Source organism: Aptenodytes patagonicus, chromosome 14 (genome assembly GCF_965638725.1).
Source record: "Aptenodytes patagonicus chromosome 14, bAptPat1.pri.cur, whole genome shotgun sequence".
Taxonomy (NCBI): domain Eukaryota; kingdom Metazoa; phylum Chordata; class Aves; order Sphenisciformes; family Spheniscidae; genus Aptenodytes; species Aptenodytes patagonicus.
This window is the reverse complement of record NC_134962.1, coordinates 1632912-1653226: the sequence shown is the minus strand read 5'-3', so window position 1 is coordinate 1653226 and position 20315 is coordinate 1632912. Positions and strand designations below refer to the sequence as shown.

Below are 20315 nucleotides of genomic sequence, written 5' to 3'. Positions count from 1 at the left end.
AGCCCCTTTCCCTCGGGGCTCCCTGGGGTGCTGCTGGGTGGGAGCGGGGTTGGGCTCCCTCCAAGGCACCCGATGGGTGTGACCGTGCAAAGTGGGAAGGTTAAAAACATCGTTCCTCTTCCTCCTTCCTTTGGTGTTGACAAACATCAACCGGTCCCTGCCCCTCCTTTCTCCCCTGCTCCTGCCGCTGGCGTGCCCTGCGGGCTGGCTCTCTGCTCCTCGGCATTTCCTCCTCCTGCTTGTTTCGAGGGCGAGCTTTTACTTCCCTCACTGACGCTGGCTTTGTGTCGGGGCATCTGCCCGGCGTCACGAAGCATGATGTGCCCATCCCTCGACAGAGGGATTTAACAACATTGCTGCCAGCAGGGAAACTTTGTCTCCGGTGCCTGCAATCTTTTACGGTCGCTCGTAGTTGGAGGCACGGTAGGTTTGTCTGGTTGCTTTCCAGGGCTTGCAGCTGGCCGCTGGCATGAAGATAATTTTATTAGCTGGGAAGGCTGGGGCCCGGCCCCATCACTGTGTCGAGCACAGCATCCGCTCTGCAGAGCGGTGCTCTCTGAAGTCTCATGTCTGGGCTGGTGAGATGATGTGCTGCCACAGCCTCCCTGCCGTGGCGTGGTCCTGGAGGGCTGAGGGGGGTTAGAGGAACCTCCGGGGGGGCCCTTTGGCCTTTTGCTTGGATGTGTGTGTTTCAGGGGGGTTCTCGGGCTGCAGCGTTAGCAGGGCTGCTGTGCTTGCCAGTTATCTGCGTGTACCACCCTCAAATTTACAGCAGCAGCAAACCGCGCAGGGGGAGGATGCTGCCTTGTGCCGCGCCGGGCCTGCACTGAGCTGCTGTGGGTTTGGCTTGGCGAGCTGGGAAGGGGCAGCGCTGGGGGGCTGAGGAGCCCCCACGCCCCGGGGTGCTGAGCGTCGGGCAACGGCGCTCGTGCAGTGGCATGTGCCTGCAAACCAGGGTGCGGGCTCTTGCCACCCAGAGCGTGGGTGCTGCCGCCCTGCACAAAGCCGGATGCGAATGAGACTCTGCTCGCTGCTGCTGGGGCCGGATTTGGTTTGTGTTTTTGGCTCGAAGTTGAACTTTCTGCAGCTGGGTGCACCTTGTCAGGCAGGAAAAGAAATGGAAAACGAAAGTGATGCTGATGAACAGAAAGGAAACCAGCACGCTCTGCCCCTCCTAGAAGCCCTTTTTAAGCAGAGGCCGTCGGGCTTCTCGGCTGGCAGGGGGTGCCCGGCCGGGCTGGGGACCGGTGCTGCCGCCGTGCCGCTTAATATTCGCTTTATTATTCCCCGGAGGCTCCGGAGCCGGTACCGCTGCTGCCGGGCGCCGGACCGAGGCTGACTGCGGGAGAGCCCCGACCCTCCGCGGGTGAGCGGCGGCCCCGGGAGCACCTCCTCCGCGCTGGGGGGGGCTGCGGGGGGGGGGGGGGGCAGGACCGGCTGGGAAACTCGTCCCCCGATGCGTGCTGGGGGGTGGGGGGGGGTGACACGACACGGGACCGGGGTGGGAAACTGGGACCCCCCGGGGCCGGGGTGGGGGGGCCCGTCCTGTTCGCTGCGGGGTGCGGGCAGCGCTGCCGGCCCCGCTGCCGGCCCCCCTCCCGCCCCGCTGCCGGCTCCCCCCGCCCGGTGCCGGTGCCGGTGCCGGTGCCGGTGCCGGTGCCGGCTCCCCCCGGTGGCGGCGGGCGGGGCGGGGCGGGGCGGGGCGGGGCCGCCGTGATGCAATTTCCGCGAAGTCCGGCCCCGGTTTGAATGCGGGGAGGCCCCAGAAACGAAACTGCCGGCGGCGGCGAGTCCCCGGAACCCCCCCGGCCGCGGTAGCGGTGAGAGCGGCGCGGGGTGGGGGGGGTGGGGGGTGCTGCGGAGCGCCCTGGGGTGCTGCAGGGCTCGGGGTGCTCCCGGTAGCCCAGCAGCGTGCTTTGGGGTGCTGCACGGCGCGGGGTGCTCATCCCGCTCAGCCGCCCTCTGCTCCCGCCCCAGCTCGCAGCATCCCTGCCCGTGCTGGAGCGCTTTCGGGGCGGGGGGGGGGGGGGGGGATCACGGTCAGGGTGCAGGTCTTGGGGGGGCAAAGCCCCGGGCTGGAGGGCAGGGAGCACCCGGGCTGGCAGGGGTGCGCGGTGCCGCCTCCGGCGAGCCACCCCCAGCAGCTCTCCCCTCTCTGGTGCCGCTTCTGAGCTTTGGGGATGTGGCCTGGGAGCTCCCAGTGAACTTCTTAGAGTTGGAAAAGGCAAATGCAGTAGCGGGGGCTGCGGGTGCCTGGGGGGCTGTGCACAAACCGGGGGGTTCGTGCCTGCCCACCGACTCGGGCAGCGGTGTCGCGGCCGTCCCTTCGCAACAGCCGGGCTGGCAGGACTGTGCCGCCTCTCCGGGCGGGATGCGGAGTGAACTGTCTTGTTGAAAAAGGTTGGGGAAAGGAGGGGCCCCAGGAACTTCTGAGGTTTGGTTTTGCCCAGGAAGGAAATGCCGGAGGGGCCGTGGCTTGGGTGCAGCCAGGAGGATAACTGCAGGTGATGGGGTGGCACGGGGCAGCATCCGCGGTGTAACGCCTCTTTCACCGGTGCCAATCCCTTCCATCCAGCCCGGCCGCACCGTTCGCTCGCAGGGTGCTGGGGGATGCTGTGCTGGTCTCGTGCCACTGCTCCGAGCGCTCGCAGCCGAGAGGAAAAACTCCCCGGCTGCCCGGGTCCAGTGCTCGGCCGGGACCGATAACCAGGGTGCGGGGCCACGGTCCCCCGAGGCGCACGGTCCTCCGGGCATGCCGTTGGCCTGTCCCCATCCCCACAGAGGGCTGTTCCGGCACTCTGACCCACGTCGCTTGCTCTGATCGAGGGGCACTTGGCTCACTCCAGCGTAGCGTGTTGCCTAATCTCCCGTCAATAATTAATCAAGGCAAGACCTGACAAAAAGGCCACCTTCCTCCCTGTGGGCCGGGATGGCAAAGGGGTGCGGAGCGGCAGGACTTGGCTGCGGAGGCACGATGAGCGTTTCTCTGCCACGGCCATGCTTCGGCTCACCATTTCCAGGGAAATGTGATTATCCCTGGCGTCAGCGCAGCCCTGCGAGGCACCTGCCGGGGGACGACGCTCGGACATAGCGTGGCCCAGCCCTGACCCGAAGCGTCTTCCCGAGCGCGGAGGAAATGCCGTTAGCGAGGCGGTGGCGTGGTTTGGTTCGGTTTGGTTTGCAAGTGAGGCTGGACCGGTGCTGGGCAGCAGGTGTGTGTGTGTGTCTGTGTCGGTGCCTGGTGAGGGTACGTGCTATTGGGAGAGAGGCAGATACTCACCCCAATGGGGCCGCGAGCAGGTGCGGAGCTGGGCATACAATAAACCAGCCTCTCCGTCTGCAAGAGTGATTTGTTTCACCCGTCAGTGGGATGCAAGTGGCTTTAAACGCCAGGCCGGGCTTTTCAGGACCACTGTAAAGAAGGTTGTTTTTCTTAAAATGTACAAAATTCCGCTTGCAAATCATGGTCTGTGGCTTACTGGTAAATATTGCTCTCGATCAGCTCCCACCTTCCTCGGGGCACTTGGATTTTGCTCTGTTGACATCAGAGTTTTATTATTGGTAGGACGGCTCTTATGGTGCACTTCATGCCCTGCATCTCTCCTCTGCCCAGACTTGGATTGCAAAAGCTCCTGTAGCTTTTTCCTTTTTTTCCTTTCTTTTCTGGACCATCATAAGATGGTTGTAGAGAGAAAAAGGCTTTAATTTGGCTTCAGTGCCGGTGCTGCACAGAGACTTTGAGAGGGGTTTGCACTTCCCCTTCCTCTTCCCTCCCAACTCCAGACCCAGAGCATGTTCTTGCAGCTTGCTCAAAATGAAAGGCTTTCTTAAAAAAATAAACAGCAAGGGAATTGACCCTTTAAAGGTGGAATATTCCCTCTTAGCTTTTTCAAACTGGGATGCCCTATGTCTATCAATGACATTGACAGTGGGATCGAGGGCACCCTCAGCAAGTTTGCAGATGACACCAAGCTGAGTGGTGCGGTCGGCACGCCAGAGGGGCGGGATGCCATCCAGAGGGACCTGGACAAGCTGGAGAAGTGGGCCCGTGTGAACCTCATGAGGTTTAACAAGGCCAAGTGCAAGGTCCTGCCGCTGGGTCGGGGCAACCCCTGGTATCAATACAGGCTGGGGGATGAAGGGACTGAGAGCAGCCCTGCCGAGAAGGACTTGGGGTACTGGTGGATGAAAAGCTGGACGTGAGCCGGCAATGTGCGCTCGCAGCCCAGAAGGCCAATCGTCTCCTGGGCTGCATCCAAAGCAGCGTGGCCAGCAGGTCGAGGGAGGGGATTCTGCCCCTCTGCTCTGCTCTGGTGAGACCCCCCCTGCAGCACTGCGTCCAGCGCTGGAGCCCTCAGCACAAGACAGACACGGACCTGTTGGAGCGGGTCCAGAATCATAGAATCATAGAATCATTGAGGTTGGAAAAGACCTCTAAGATCATCGAGTCCAACCGTCGACCCAACACCACCACCCACTAAACCATGTCCCTAAGTGCCTCATCTATGTGTCTTTTAAATACCTCCAGGGATGGGGACTCCACCACTTCCCTGGGCAGCCTCTTCCAATGTTTCACCACTCTTTCAGTAAAGACATTTTTCCTCACGTCCAATCTAAACCTCCCCTGGAGCAACTTGAGGCCGTTTCCTCTCGTCCTATCGCCTGTTACTTGGGAGAAGAGACCGACCCCACCTCGCTACAACCTCCTTTCAGGTGGTTGTAGAGAGCGATGAGGTCTCCCCTCAGCCTCCTCTTCTCCAGGCTAAAAGAAGAGGGGCACGAAAATGATCAGGGGGATGGAACACCTCTCCTATGAAGAAAGGCTGAGAGAGTTGGGGTTGTTCAGCCTGGAGAAGAGAAGGCTCCGGGGAGACCTTATTGCAGCCCATCAGTACTTAAAGGGGGCTTATAAAAAACACGGCTGCAGACTTTTTAACAGGGCCTGCTGCGACAGGACAAGGGGGAATGGCTTTAAACTAAAGGGGGGTAGATTTAGACTAGAGATAAGGAAGAAATGTTTTACGCTGAGGGTGGTGAAGCACTGGCTCAGGTTGCCCAGAGAGGTGGTGGATGCCCCAACCCTGGACACATTCCAGGTCAGGCTGGACGGGGCTCTGAGCAACCTGGTCTAGTTGAAGATGTCCCTGCCCACGGCAGGGGGGTTGGACTAGATGGCCTTGAGAGGTCCCTTCCAACCCAAACTATTCTATGATTCTATGCCCTGCCTTTGGCATGAATACCAGTAACAGGCCAGCTGTCCTGTACGGTCTTTATGGGTAGTTCTTAAAGCATTTAACCGAGTAGGTCGGTGTCGTTGCTGCTGCAGGACTGCGTCTCCTCTGGGCTCTGCGGCTGTGGACGTGCCGGGACCGGGAAGCTCAGCTCCCGCTCCATGGAGCTGAGTGCCAGCAATCAGATTTCATCCTCTCTTGTGTGTATTACTGAGGTATTTTGGAGTTTTCACCAGTGGCAGCGTTGCACAGATGTTGCACAAATCCTGAATGCGAGTGCCTTTCCCAGGAAGGCTCGTCCTAAGGAGGAGACTTCCAGAGGAAGGAAGACGAAGCTGCTATCGGAGGGAAATTGAAGCGTTCCCAAAGCTGCAGATGTTAGCCCCGAAATAAGCCCCGGTTCCGCCGGAAGCGTGCTGCTCACCCCCGCCAGCTTCAAAGGAGCTGAAGGGCTCTTGGAGGCCGAGCGTGACTTCAGGTCCCTCTCCAGGTGTTCCTGCTGGCTGCGGTTCGGCAGCAGCCTGGCCCCACCGGCCCCTCGCTGCCGCGTCTCCCCCTGCCCTGCCTGCTGCCAGCTCCCGCCATGGCGGACCCTGTGCGGAGTTACCACGGCAAGCTGAGCCTGCGGCAGCCAGTGTATGTGCCTCTGCCCTGGGGTCCAGCTTAGTTCCAGCTGATTCTGGACCTCCTGGGTAAAGCCGAGCGGGAATGCTCCCTCTTAGCGTCATGCTTTGGACAAGGACAGTCTCCCCAGGCTGGCGCAGGAGGGATATTTGCCCCCCCAAAAGGTGCAGGGGTTTCTCCTCCTGCAGCCCGGCACGGGGTCCCACGGAGCTGCACTCGGGGCAGAGCATGTGTCCCCAAACCGCTGCCTCAGTTCCCAGCAGCCGGGGGTTTTGCAGGTGTTAATGACCCTGCGGGCGTTTGGTGGGAGCAGCCACCGGGTGCAGGTTCTGCAGCCCCATGCCAGCGCTGTGTTGCTTTCGCTGTCTCACTGGGGATCAGCAGAGCATCCCTTAGTGCCCTTGGGCAGGAGACACAGAGTCCCACTCCCCCTCCTGCCTTTTTATTGTTTATAGGTGCTCTCCTATATTTTTATTGTTTCCCAAGTTATTTCATTTCAGTGCAAAGCATTTTCTCTGCATCAGTCAGCAGTCAGGTAGCATCAAAACCTCTGGTGTGGCCCCAATATTTTGGCGTAGAACCAGAGCAAAGAAAGAGCTCTTGAACTCTGTGCAGCAGCTGGGCTGCAGAAATGGTTTTCTTCTGATGACCGTGACCTTGTTACAGTCAGAGGATGGGGATACCCTGGCTCTCCGCTGGCCCCAGCCCCGCTCCGGGTTGGGGATGCTCTTCCTTAGCACTTGTGCTGCGTTCACGTCCAGCAGCTCTGCTGGGACTTTGGGCTTGGGTACCTGCAGGACGCAGCCTGCGGGTGATGCTGCCTGAGCAGGACCACGGCGGTCCCAGCAGATACTGTAGGTTTGGACAATTTATAGATAAGAGGCCAGGCAGAGCCGTGGCAGGGCCACGCTGCCCAAGCGGCTGTAATTCATGCTTTAAGTAAGGGCTGCCAGCCTGCACGGGAGGGCTGCAAGTAAAGGTTTGGAAACGAAGGCGCAGAGATGAGTCGGGGTGATTTATCTCTCGGTGTGAAGAGCTGACAGCATGGCAGTGACCCAAATCATGGCGGAGGAAGAGCCAGCGCTGCCGTGGGACTCCACCTTGGAGTCTCGCAGCTTACTGAAACAGAAACTAGAAGTTCCGCCCAGCGCCAGGCTCACTGCCAGACCTTGAGAGATAAACAGGGCTGGTGTTTATCCACCGAGCGCGTGTCCAACCTGATGCATGGCAGAGAAGTAGGATTAGGTGATTTCTTCCTAGCTGGGCAGTGGGTGGGTGCTGTGGCACAGGGATGGGATGCAAGGAGCTCACTAACGGTGAGCTGGGAGGGCGGGTGATGCTCCGGCCGCTTCCCCCCCTGCAGTCCCGGCTCGGTGTTTGCTGCCTGGAGCTTCTGCCAGAGCAGCAGCTTCAGCACCTCCCTGCCCGCCTCCCCCAGCACCAAGCACCCCGTTTATCCCAGAGGTGGGGAAAGGAGTCTTAGTTAAAAGTGAAGAGTATTTCTGCAGAAGCAGCGCAAGGTTTGCCCCCCTGCTCCATTGTCTGCCGGCCCGCAGCTGTAAATACCGCTCTTCCCCTGTATCGCTAGAGAGACGGTCCTTCGTGGCTGCAGGTCAGGAGCCCGAGGCGGATGCTCAGCACGAGGCTGGCAGCTTTGCTTGGCAGCACACGCGGATCTGCCCCAGCATGCTCCCTTCGCCCCGAGCCACATGGCCCAGCCATGAAACCCTGCAGCATCATTCCCAGGGACGCTCCTGGCCTCTGGTTACCCAGGAAACTGCTGGCAAATGCCGGAGCCGGTGGCCAAGGGAGGGCAGGGAGCAGTGAGTCACCTTCCTCATTGCCGGAGCCGGAGCTCTCCCAACCAGATGTTTACCGAGCTGTTGGCTGGAGGAGACGTCGGCATGTCCCTGTTCCAGCATGCCCGTCTCCCGGCCTTGAGTGCTGCATCCGAGGAGCAAAGAGGGCGGTTGCTTTTGTTGATTAATTCCAATTAATCTTTCGTGCCACGGGGGTAGATGGGCTGGGGGGTTGGAGCTGGGTTTCTCCCGCTCGGCACGGGGCAGCGGTGGGGCTGCCCGGCCGGACCCAGGGGAGAGAGCAGGAAAAAGAAAGAGAAAGTTGGCAGGAGCGAACCGAGGCAGGGGAGGCGCCGGCAGCGGGAAGAGGAAGTCAGATCGTCCGGCCACAGTCCGGGAGGAGGTCGGTGGCTGCTGTGGGGACCGTGCCAGGCCCTCCGGTGCGGCCTCTGCTGCAGCCGGCTCTCCTGCGTTGGGCGGTAAATGCCAATGGTCTGCAGGCTGTGGCACGCCGGAGACCAAGCTGAGCCCCGCTGGGATCCCTCGCTGCTCAGCAGCCTGGTCCCTGCAGGACACGGTCCCCTGGGACCTGGGCTGGCGGGTGAATGGAGCTGGGTGAGCGGGTGGGGGCAGACCCCAGGCGCTTGGGTGCCGAGGGCAAGGGTGTCTGGTGGGTTTGGGCGCTGGGCGAGGTTCCTGGCCACTTGCTGGTGAGCGGGGCCAGGCTGTGCCGGTGCCTCGGCACACGCCCAGCCAGGGACCAGCTGATGTTTCCTGCTAAGTCGTTTGTTCCTCGTTTCTTTGTCAGGCTTTGTGAACTCGCACCAATGGCTGGCAGGTACGTAGCGAGCTAGTACACGGATGCTCCATGGCGCCTCCTCCCCCCGGCATCGCCTTGTAGGAACTTCCCACCGTTAATTTTGCTCCGCTCAAGCCACCATCAAGGATGCCGACGGCAAACGGCCCAGCGGTGTCGCTGGGCAGCCTCCAGCAGCAGCTGGAGCTGCGCCTGGTCTGCTCCAAGTGCAGTGTGAAGGAGAACGAGACCACCTACCAGCTGCGAGAGGTGGAGCACAAGTGCATGTATGAGATCCTCCTGGCCCGCTGCCGCAGCCGCTGGAGCACGGCCTGGAGGAAGGTGTCCAGGCGGCCAGGCTTTCCCAACCCGGCCCGCTACACCGTCTGCAGGTACTACATGGTGGGGCTGGGCTGCAGGAAGCACAAGAGCCAGTGCACCTTCGCCTGGAGCCCGGAGGAGGCCATGGTCTGGAACTTTGAGAGGGAGCAGCAGCTGGAGCGGCGCCAGCTGAAGGCAGCGGTGCTGCAGGCGCAGCTGGGGGGTCGCCCCACCACCATCCCCCACCCCACGGCCAGCGCCGCCAGCGAGATCACCAGCGAGTTCGGGGGGCAGTTCCAGGAGATCTGCAAGCGTTGCTTCTTCGGCTGCCCCCAGCGCATCTCGGCGGGCGGCCAGGGGCGGCTCTGCGAGTTCCACCAGACCTGGGACCCCCTCCTGGTGCATGTGGTGTCGGACAACCGGAGGAAGCAGCAGTACACCGCCATCCGGCCCTGCCCTGAGTTCATGCCGACCCTCAGCTACTGCAGGTTCGTCTCCAGGGGCCAGCCCTGCAAGCACACCCCACAGCGCTGCCAGTACGCACACAGCGACGTGGAGATGGCCATCTGGGAGGCCGAGAGGGAGCACGGCTTGCTTCGCTCCAACCTGCTGCCGGCCATGGAGACCTGCAGCACCAACGGCGAGCCGGCGGCGCCCACGCCGGTGCAGTTCTACTGCCGGGTCTGCCTGGTGACCTTCAGCTCGCAGCAGAGCTTCGAGAGCCACTGCTCCTCCATTGAGCATGTGCAGATGCTCTCGGCCGACACCTCTGTCCAGTGGGTCCACCGTGCGCCACCGCTCGGGCTGACCAAGTTCTCGCTGTGTAGCAGGTAAGGCATCCACCCGGTGCAGCAGGGAAGAGGGCAGGGGCAGCAGGCAGCTGCTGGCTCCTTGTGGACCCCCGTGCCACCAGGGATGGGTGACACCTGGGACACCTCTCTCCCGACAGAGTGGAGGTGTGCGAAATGGGGAACAGCTGCACCAAGGCTCATTCCACCGAGGAGCTGCAGGAGTGGATCCAGAGGGTGAAGACTGCCGTGAAGAAAAAGAAGCAAGCACTGAAGGAAGGGCTCTTGTCCTACCAGGACCGGCTCATCGCCGAGTATCGGATGTGCTCCAACGAAGTGTTGATTGTGAGTCATGGGCGGCAGGGTGGGAGCGCGTTGGTCTGGCGCGTCGCGAGAAGCCTCTTGTGTAAGAGCTTGGGAACGGAGCCCACCGCTCACCTTTCTAACGGTGATGCAGAAAGGGATGTTGCATCCCCCTTCCTTCACCCCTTTTGAGACGGCAACCTGAGAGCCTACTCGGGGTACCCGGCCGCGCTGCTCTGCCATGGGTCCTTTCGTTTCCCAAGGCTGCTGCGTGGGGACACTGAGCAGCGGTGGGTGAGGACTGAGCATGAGGATTTACTGACGGTCCCCTCTCGGGAGGATGTAGCATAAAGGCAAAGGATGAAGATGGCCCCGCGGAGGGCTCTGCAGTGTGTCCCTGGGATGTTGCCTTCAGTTCTGCTCCTCTCGTGCCTCCCCCACAGATGGCTGAGCACGTTGAGGGCGTCAGAGTTGTGTGTGAACAGCCCCTGCACGTGCAGTTGGAGGACAGGAGGATGAAATACCGGTGGAAGTTCAGAGTCCACTCCCAGGTAAGCCCAGCTCTGCGCAGCGGGAGGCTGCGTGCCGCTGGCAGCCCCTGCTGCTGTGCACGGTCCTTGTCCTTTGGGGTTTTTAGTTTGTTTTTTTAATTATTATTTCTGCAAGGGGCAGAAGGATAGGGATTTGGGGATGTCAGAATGAGGACGTGTGTTGGGCATTCGGGAGCAGCTCAGGCTCAGGTGGTGCCTGAGCTGGGGCCGTGCGTGAGGGGTGCAGCCACCGTGTCTCCTGTCTCGTCTCGTGCGGTGGGGCTGGGGCGGACCCAGCTGCTCTCAGCACCTCCCACGTATCATCACAAATAACAAGATTCAGCTGCTTTCCTGCCCAGGATTTCGTGGGTGTTGGGGGCAAGAGGCTGGGTCTAATTGTCCTCTCCAACACAGGAGATTTCCTGTTTACAGCAGACTGGCTCAATTGCTACAAAACTGAAACCTGAGGTTCTTTAAGACATTAAAATAATTCCTGTGGGGTTGCACGAGGAATAAGCTCCTTCAAGGAGAATTTCAAGTGCACTATAGGTTCGGCACGGCATTCGGTTCCTGCAGCAGCTTTCAGTAGGAAATGCTGCTGGGAGGACCCCATCAGCCGCTGGACTCTTCCTTGTGGGCTGCCCTCACCGTGTCCCTGTCTTCTCTTCAACCGGCAGATGCCTCTGCAGCACGTGGCGCTACTGAAGCGGGAACCTGGAGTCAACTTCTACCTCGTGGGGAACGGGCTTTCCCGGGACCTCCACTACATGCCGGGGGAGCATGTGGCCACCCGGCCTTCCTCCCCACCCACCGCGCTGGTGGAGGTCTGCATGGAGTGCTGCACGCTGGGAGTCTTTGAGCAGTGGGTGGTGTTTGACTTCGGCAGCCGCCCCGTCCTCACGCAGAAGATCAAGGTGAAGGTGGGCCGGCGGGACACCCCCCAGCACGTCCCCGGCAGCAGGGAGAGCAGCCACCCCGTCAACTTCGTGCGATGGGATAGAGGTAACAGGATCATCGTTCCCAGCATGCCAAGGACCAGTGAAGATGTGGATCTGCTGGCCAAGTACAAACCTCCTGCTCTCGCGCTGGACTACCAGCGCGAGGGTGGTGCGACCGTTCCCATCACCCGTCTCAACTATCGTGAGAGGATGCACAGCTTCCTCTTCCGTGAGGAAGAAGCCGAACAGGCTCTGATTGCCAAGTAAGTGCCAGGCACGGACCCAGAGGCGTTCCTCCTTGCTATGGACCACAGGCCCATTGCTAACCCCGCCCTTGGGGCCATGCCGCTATTGAAGTCTCTGTCTCTTCTGGGTTGAGTCCTGGGGTGCCTTCCCAGAAAAATGGAAACCTGCCAAGAAAGACGGCTGGCTGGGCAGTGATAGGAGGGGAAGGGCTGGGTCTTGTCCTGCAGCCGTGGATTAGCTAGAAGCACGGCTTCTGCCTCTGTGTGCTCTGGGGACTGGCAGACCCTCTCTGGGTGTAGGTGGCAATTCCTCCTCTGCAGCGGGGAGGGCGGTTGCTGATGAACCGATGGGCCAGTTCTCTGTTGTTCATTCGGGTGTTTCCTCCTTTCAGACTCAACCTGCGGGTCCTCATCTTGCTGACCCCCATGCTGCAAAGCCTCCCTGTGGGGATGAAGATTGCCCTCCCTGGTGAGCTGTTTGCTGAAGTGCCTACCCCTTATAACCTCTCGCCAGACACAGACGAGGGGTATCTGCTGAGCAGGTCTGTGCCCACTGCTTTCCTGGCACTTGACCCACCTGTAGACAATCGGGTTTACGAGGTTAGTGTGGAGCATAAAGCCACCACGGAGAAGACCATCTGGCTACTAATACCAAAGAGATGCTGCTCAGAGCTGAACTTCGAGCCAAACACCTCCCACAAGGTGGAGATCCAGTTCCAAATCGACCAGCTGCTGTTCCGGCAGTGGCACCAGGCTGTGGACCGCCTGTTGGACGAGAAGCTGGTCCTACCAGATGTTGCCAGTTGCTCTGTCCCCTACTCTCCTGGGTCACCACAGAAAGGGAATAGCAAGCAGAAACTAGCCATCTCCTTCATCACGGGCCAGGCAACCAGCAGCCGGCAGGTCCCACCTCTTCTCATCTACGGGCCTTTCGGCACAGGGAAGACGTTCACCTTGGCCATGGCCACCATGGAGATCCTCAGGCAGCCCAACACGCGGGTGCTGATCTGCACTCATACTAACAGGTTAGCAGGGGGTGAGGGAAAAGGCAACCAGAGTCACGGGCTGAGTCCCTGCGCTGGCCCATTGCTTGCCTGGTGGGATGAGCGGGAGCCAGGGTGTATGAGACTGGGCTGAGCTGCCCTTTTCTTAGTATGCATTTCAATTACTTGTTTAAATAAATTCATTTTTATTTAATGTGTCTTAAACCGCTCTAGCCCTTCCTGTTAGGAAGAAGTCTGGCATGGGTGGAAGTCTTTGTGGAAGAGGCAGCATATTCCTGCCTCATTATAAAATGGGGATGGGGTTGGAGAGACAGTTAGTTCTTTCTAGCCTTTACTGTGTACTGGAAGAAGTGGAAAGCTGTTGCCTGGCCTTGCTGGGATAATACTGTGCTCTACTTGCCCTTGAAGACTATTGTGCTCTGTGCACATGCCAATTTTTTTTACTTTTCCAGGGAGAGTTTGGGGAAGAGGAAATGCAGATCTGGTCTGACTGCTGTTGAATCTGCCTTCAGAGAAACCAGGCCATGATTGTTAAAATTAGAGCAGTTACGCTGAAAAGAGTGTCCACATCCGATCCTGCAGGCTGTTACTGCCTTAGTTTTTTAATGTATAATAGATGGGTGACTGCTAATCTTAGCCTGTTTCAGGCTGTCTGGTTGCACTGAAGCTTCCTCTGCAGATCTTGTATCACCCGCCCGGGCTGGGGATGGTTAACTGTCAGAGGAGAGGTGCGCCGGGTCATGTCTGTGTGACTTGGCCCTAGAGAGAAGCAAGGCCACAGATTTTATTGGGCACATTGCGTTTCTCCATATGAGCATCGAGGGATGCCCTAGTCTTGAGTATCAAGTCCTATTTTAAACCATACTCTCAAAATAGGCTTGGAATTGGTGGCTGCGTAAACACTGACTTCTTTGCGCATATGTGAATATCTCCTGTGACGAGTGTGTTGTCAGCCAAAGCTGGGGGAGATTTTGGGCGCGTGTTGGTGATTGATCAGATAGCGCATTGGGCTGATGGTCACAGCATTGGGAACAGCACTTACAATTCCGTGATAATTTCCCCTTCTGTTCCCCTCCAGTGCTGCTGACATCTACATCCGGGAGTATTTCCATAACTACGTGACCAACGGGCATCCGTGGGCTGTCCCCTTGAGGATTATATCCACTGACCGTCCCATCAACCTGACGGACCCCATCACTCAGATGTACTGCTGCCTCTCGCCAGACCAGCGCTCCTTCCGGCACCCTACGCGGGCAGAGATCGACAGGCACCACGTCATTATTACCACCTCCATGTTATCCAAGAACTTGAAGGTTGCCCCAGGCTACTTCACCCACATCATGATTGACGAGGCTGCTCAGATGCTGGAGTGCGAAGCTTTGGTTCCACTCTCCTACGCCACTTTTGAGACCCGGATTGTCCTCGCTGGGGACCACATGCAGATAACCCCAAAGCTCTTCTGTGTTGGGGATGGACAATCTGCTGATCACACCCTGTTAAACCGACTCTTTCAGTTTTACCAGAAAGAGAAGCATGAAGTGGCCATGAAGAGCAGGATCATCTTCAATGAGAATTATCGTTCCACTGCAGGCATAATTGAGTTTGTCTCCAAGCACTTCTACATTGGCAAAGGCAATGCTATCCAAGCCAGTGGGAACATCCCACCCCATCCCGAAACCTACCCACTTGTGTTCTGCCACGTGTCTGGCGTGGCTGAAAGGGATATGTCCATGATTTCTTGGCACAACGCCTCCGAGATAATGCAAGTGGTTGAGAAAGTGAAGGAGATCTATCAGAGGTGGCCAGATGAGTGGGGGGTCCGAGATCTGAAGAAGATCTGTGTGGTCTCCCATGGGATGCAGGTATGTAGGAGAACCACGTGTTCCCCACCTGAAGGGCGTACGCATGCTCCGCTGACAGCTGTCTAAACACTCCCTAAGAAATGCTGGACTCTGTTTACGATAAATCTGTCTCTTGTGCTAGCAAAAACAGGGAATCTGGGGACTTGCATGCCACCAGTGTTTTTCTGAGGCGCTCTCCATTTGGGTAGTATGTCACGGGTGGTCGGAGCAGAGATGCCTCATGGTGGGATGGTTTAGTTGAAGATTTCTTTCAGCATCCTCTAGGCAGGTTAACTATAGGGCAGACTGGGAGCGCTGGCTGAAGTCAGCCCCGGACGTGTGATTGCTGTCGAGTAACTTTCTTGGGGAACCTGCAGCCGAGAAGGGTAAGGGACCTTGGTGTTGGGTGGGGGGCGTTTCTGAGCTGAAACTGTACTCAGTTGTGCCTATTTCTTTCTTACCAGGTTTCTGCAACAAGACAAGAGCTGAGAAAGAAGCAGCTACAAGATGTGGTGGTAGAAAACTATGAAAACTTGCCAGGTTTGTGTCTTGTGCAATAGTTAGTCATGCTGGGCTGTGTTTTGAGGTCTTCTGTGTGCCAGGAAGAACTTTTGCAGTCATGTTGGTGGACAGGAGAGTCTATCGCAGCTACAGCCGCTGTGTAATGAGTAGGGGGAAGAGACGCTGGGTCGTTAGCAGAGGTCTTTCTGGCGTCTTAACGTTGTCCTCCTTGCTAAAATGCAAAATACCAGCTGATCTCATGGCAAAATACCTCTCTGGGAGGGTGCATGCTGTGCTGTTAGGCAGAGCTCCCCTGCCCTTCCCCATGGCTCTGCCACCGCCGCAGCAAGGGGCCACAGCCCATGTAGCGCTGATGAGGAGAGAGTGCCTGGAAATCCTTTGGCTGATTTCCATCCCCTTCTGGTTGGTAATTCTTTGAGTTTGTCCTTTCCTTAGTGAATAAGATTTCACACTGAATTAAATCTGCGCCCAACTGTCAACTCGTTTCAAATATATGGACGTTGCTTTGTAGGAGGGTAAAAACCCTGTAAGTGCGATCCCAGGGACTTGAGCATGTGTGAATCATGTGAAGCCCCAAGTACCAGCGGGGGTGGCTAGTAATGGAAGGGAATTGAAACCAGGATGGCCTGTGAGTACCAGTCGCAGCAAAAATCGCAGAACAGCTCACTAAAAGAGGAGTCCGCTGCTCTGGATGACGAGAGAGGGATAGGGCTGGTTTTGTCCTCGAGGACTTAGTTTATGACTCATCCGTGGTTTTATTTTTTTTATTTTTTTTTTATTGTGCAGCTGGGACTCCTCATGGTGAGAATAACTGACCCCTGGGGTGTGTTTCTGATCTCCACACCCTTTCTTTGCAGTCTCTTCTCAGCTCTGAAATCACCAGGGTGCCTCTTGCTGTTTGTTATTTGTCATGCGATCAGGCAGCAGAGCTGCCCTTAAGGGGAGAGGGATTCTTGCGAACGGTCACTCCTCTTGTTCCTGCAAGACCCTCGGTTCCCCGAGGAATTTGGGATTCAGAGAAAACTCTACCCGTGTTTGCGAGGAGTGGCTGGCGGGGGCTGCCGGTGGCACTGAGCATGCGGGACTGCTCCACGGGTGCTCGCGGCTGCACTGGTCCGGTGCTCTGCCTTTCTCCTGTCTCCACGCTGCCCTTCCCTCCCTGGTGCGTGGGTGGTGGTGGCCTCGTGGTGTCCATCCTGGTTCATGTCTGGAGGCCCTCACGATCCCCAAGAGCTGCTTTATTTGCATCAGGTGACTCCCATGACTCAGCCAAGTGAGGTTACATCAGCCCACGGCCACGTAACACAGTGTAGATGGGCAGAGCGCAGGGCGGCAGCCAGACAGGGTCTTCCCCGTTGGGTTCCCATGAGTGACTTCTCCCTTGTCCCCTCTGGTGCAGGGCGGGAGTTCCGGGTCATCATCATCAGTACGGTCCACAACAGTGAGAGCCTGCGCATCTCGGCCTCCCACCACCTCGAGTTCTTCAACGAAGCCAGAGTGCTCAACACCATCATGACCCGGGCTCAGTCACTGGTTGTTGCAGTGGGGGATGCCGTGGCCTTGTGCTCCCACGGCCAGTGCAGCAAGGTATGGAAGCGCTTCATCCAGCAGTGCATCGAGAAGGGGAGCGTCTTCCCGGAGAACCTGACAATGGCCCAGATCAAACAGGCTGCGTGCGACAAGGAGAGCTGGAGCAGGAGGAGCCCAGAGGAGGACGAAGAGGACAGCGACACTGATTCCTGGAGCTCTGAGGCTGAGAGTGTGAATCCTGACGATCCCATCCTCCAGGAGCTCTTAGATGAGAGCAAGAACGTGCTGGTGACGGTGTCCGAAGAAGGGCTGCTGAACGTGAAGTCTGAGGCTTCAAACCTGCGGGAAGGCAGGAAGGAATATGTCAGCTTCTCTTCTCAGATGATGCAGGAGTATCTGCACATGCACCCCAAAATGTACAAGAGGTGCGAGCTGATCAAAGAAGGGTTCGACAGAGCTTCTGCCTTCACCCTCAACGACTCCCCTGCAATGACCATTCAGATCAAAGGCAGAGTTCACTGCGGGACGGCCTTCACCGGGGACGAGGTGCTCGTGGAAATCCTGCAGAGCGGCACGGCTGACAGCGGCAGCCACCGCCCTCAGGGGAAGGTGGTGGGCATCTTAAAGCGCGCAGAGAGAGAACGGACCTTCATCTGCATGATGGACGAATTTGATCCCCGGGTGATGATACCCATCGATCCCACTGTCACCAAAATATTCGTCCCAGGGCTGAAAGAGAAACCCAACGTCATTCCTATCCGCAGGCTTGTCAATGGGAAGTACAGAGTGGTCAGCTGCGAGAAGATCAGCCAGGAGACAAGGAGATGCCAGTTCTTCTGCGTCCAGGTTATCTCCTGGCGGGAAGGGTTTTACTACCCTCTGGGGATAATAACAGAGATTCTGCATGCAGCGTTGACTTTAGAAGAAGGCTTAAAGATCCTCGACTTGGAGTATGGTTTGGAGAAGAAATACCCAGCTGCTGTCACCAAGGAGTCAGCCAAATACACCTCCAGCAGCAAACTAAACCTCACCAAGGAAAATCTGAAGGACTGTCGGAGTTACCTGACCTTCACTGTTGACCCCCAAGGCGCCAGGGATTTGGACGATGCTGTCAGCGTTAGGGATCTTGGGCATCGCTATGAGATTGGGATCCACATTGCAGACGTGGCTGGCATCATTCCCAAAGGCAGTGCCTTGGACCTGGAAGCAAAGAAGCGGGGTGTCACCTACTACGCTCCCAACCAGGAGCCGCTGTGCATGTTCCCACCCCACATTAGCCAAGAGGTCTGCAGCCTCCTGCCGCAGAAGGATCGTCGGGTGATCTCCTTGTTTGTCACCATAGAAAAGGAGACTGATGAGATGTTAAAGGCAGTCTTCACCATCTCTGCGATCCGCTCGGACAGGCAGCTGTCCTATGAAGAGGCAGAACTCTGCATTAAGGACCGCTACGTGGGAGCAGCAAGGGCCCTTTGTTTCGATACCCTGGAGGACTGCGTAGCTGTGGCTTATCACTTCTCCAGGGTCCATCGGAAGTTTCGGCTGCAGGAGGACTGTTTCTATGACCGGCTGGATGAGGAAAGATCCCCAGGTAACAGGGGATCCCATCAGATGATAGAGGAGTTAATGATCATGTTCAACAGTTTCGTGGCCGAGTTCCTCACCAACCAGGAGGACACCAGAAATGTCACTCCTCTCCGGTGTCAGTGCGAGCCAAGCCTTCAACAGTTATCACTCATGAAAAATAAGTACAGCCACATCCTTCCTTTGTCCATCCATCTCTCACACCACCTGGGAGAGGTGTCTCCTGGCCAAGACTCCTCTAAAAATGTGGAGTTCAGCCTCCTGGCCCCCATCTGGGAGCAGCTGCAGTCAGCCGCTAATGTCCGTGACTTCCACAAGATGCTAGACCTTATCGTTACCGATGACATCCACCCGAAGCTGGCCCCCGTGGCCCTGGAGTTCAGGAGACTGCTCAGCCGCTCCTACTTCAGTCGCTCCAACTCCACTGTCCAGTCGAAAGCAGGCCATTACTCCCTGCACGTCGACTCGTACACCTGGGCTTCCTCTCCCATCCGCCGGTACGTGGACGTTGTGGTCCAGCGGCACCTTCATTCTGTGATCCGCAAGAAGCCCATCGTCTATTCTTCGGATGACATTGAGTTTCTCTGTCATGACTTCAACAGGAAGAATTCCCAGGCAGTGATGTACGAGAAGAGAGCCCGCTGCCTGCAGATGGCCACCCAGCTGAAGGGCCAAGTCCTGCAGAAGGTCGCCTTCGTAGTGGATATCGAAGGGATGAAAAAGTATTTTAAAACCCTGTTTCCACTGAACAAAGAGAGTCTTCCAGATCCCCAGATAATTAACTACAGGTCTCTTCAGCTGATAGAGCAGCCCGTGTTCATCCAGCAGCGGAGCAGCATCAGGCTGTCGTGGAAGAGGAGGGTGTACTCTGTGGAGACAATGAAGGAGCACAGGCTGTGGGAAGGACCTCTCCGCGACCACAGCGTCACCCTCTTTGACACCAAGACTTGGCAAGCCGTGCTCACAGCCATCAGGAGGGAGGACTTTGAGACTGCAGCCTCTCTCCTTCGGAAGAGCAAGGAGCTGTACCGGCGGCACGTGGGCTGGGTAAGGAAGAGCCAGTGCTCGCACTACATGGAGCTCTCCCTGGAGCTGAGCGCCGGCGATGCACTGCAGTTCCAGCTCACCACGGACGTCTGCCGGGGCTTCCTGGTGCCCTTCGTGCAGCTGTGGTGTGTGACACCAGGTTTCGATGTCTGCCTGCAGCATATGGAAAAGCCTATTGATTGCTTCTCCGCCTACGCCACCCTGCCGTCCAAAGACAAGTACAAGCATGCAGTGGAGTATAACAAGGTATGGATGCCGATGAGCGCCATGGAGTCTGCTTCATGCGCGGTGGCTGAAAACGACTCGATTGTCCTCCACGATGTCAAAATAACCTGGGCAAAGCAAAGGACAAGAAAAGGACAGCTGCAAGGGAGTTTCCTCCTAAAAAAAAAATTTTCAGAGGAGTGCTCCATTGAAGTGGACTTCAACCACTGTTACTTGTGCATTCGCTTAGGCGGGCTGAAGCTTGGGAGCCTTCAAAGCGACGAGGAATGCCTCAGCCGTGGCCTTCAGAATCTGACTTTTCTTGACAAGGGCAGGTCAGAAAACAAACTTGTGGTTGATCCAGATACCTACACCTGGGTGGCTCACGGAGTCACTGAAGAGTTCAGCGACAACGAGAAGTCAGACAGGACTAGTCAGCAGACTTTGAACTTTTACATCCACTATATGTCTATGGAGAACATCCCCGTGGAAATCTCACAGGCCTCTGCCAGGTTCACGGTGGAGCTCATACCAAAGATGCTGCCAGACGTGTAAGTGTGCTTAGCGGTGGTGCTCTGGTTAACCTCTCCGTGCAGAGAAACGGCTTCCCACAGGACTCCTTTGCTGCACCCAAATGGGATTCGCTTGCTGGTGCGGCTGATCCCCTGAAAAATCTGTCTTTGCCCAGCTCCGACTGGCCATGCTGCTGGGCTGTTGATGTTTGGTGGGGGTGGCAGCATTTCTCAGATCTGTTCTCCAGATGGCCTTTTGCTCCTCTGGTTGACCTTGAGAATGGGGAGATAGGGGAGGGTGCCGTGCTGAAATTTCCCTGGGCATCTGTTTCTTATGTTACTGGATTGCTGCAATATGTGTCATAAAAGGCAGCGTGAAGCACTGGATCAGGGTTTGCTTAGCAGAAGTGCTCCCTGATTTCCCAATCATTCCCCTTTGTTGTTGCTGTGAAGCAAGATCTGCTCTTATTAAAGCAGAATTGATGTCTAGTTTGCCCTA

The 20315-nt window shown here is 57.5% G+C and overlaps 1 protein-coding gene across 2 annotated transcripts in view; it reads left to right on the top strand.

The window, feature by feature from the left end:
- Positions 1–1320: 1320 nt before the first annotated feature.
- HELZ2 (helicase with zinc finger 2) overlaps positions 1321–20315 on the top strand; it is a 28709-nt gene continuing 9714 nt past the window's right edge. The window contains exons 1-9 of one of the 2 annotated variants that reach the window (XM_076351900.1): positions 1321–1366; positions 8463–9601; positions 9721–9904; positions 10306–10413; positions 11070–11593; positions 11968–12600; positions 13658–14441; positions 14885–14960; positions 16342–19855. In XM_076351900.1, coding sequence (XP_076208015.1) covers positions 8601–9601; positions 9721–9904; positions 10306–10413; positions 11070–11593; positions 11968–12600; positions 13658–14441; positions 14885–14960; positions 16342–19855 — 6824 coding nt within the window. In that variant the 5' untranslated portion in view covers positions 1321–1366; positions 8463–8600. Of the gene's footprint in view, positions 1367–1759; positions 1821–8462; positions 9602–9720; positions 9905–10305; positions 10414–11069; positions 11594–11967; positions 12601–13657; positions 14442–14884; positions 14961–16341; positions 19856–20315 lie in introns of those variants that run through there. The other variant, XM_076351899.1, reaches the window with a different exon arrangement.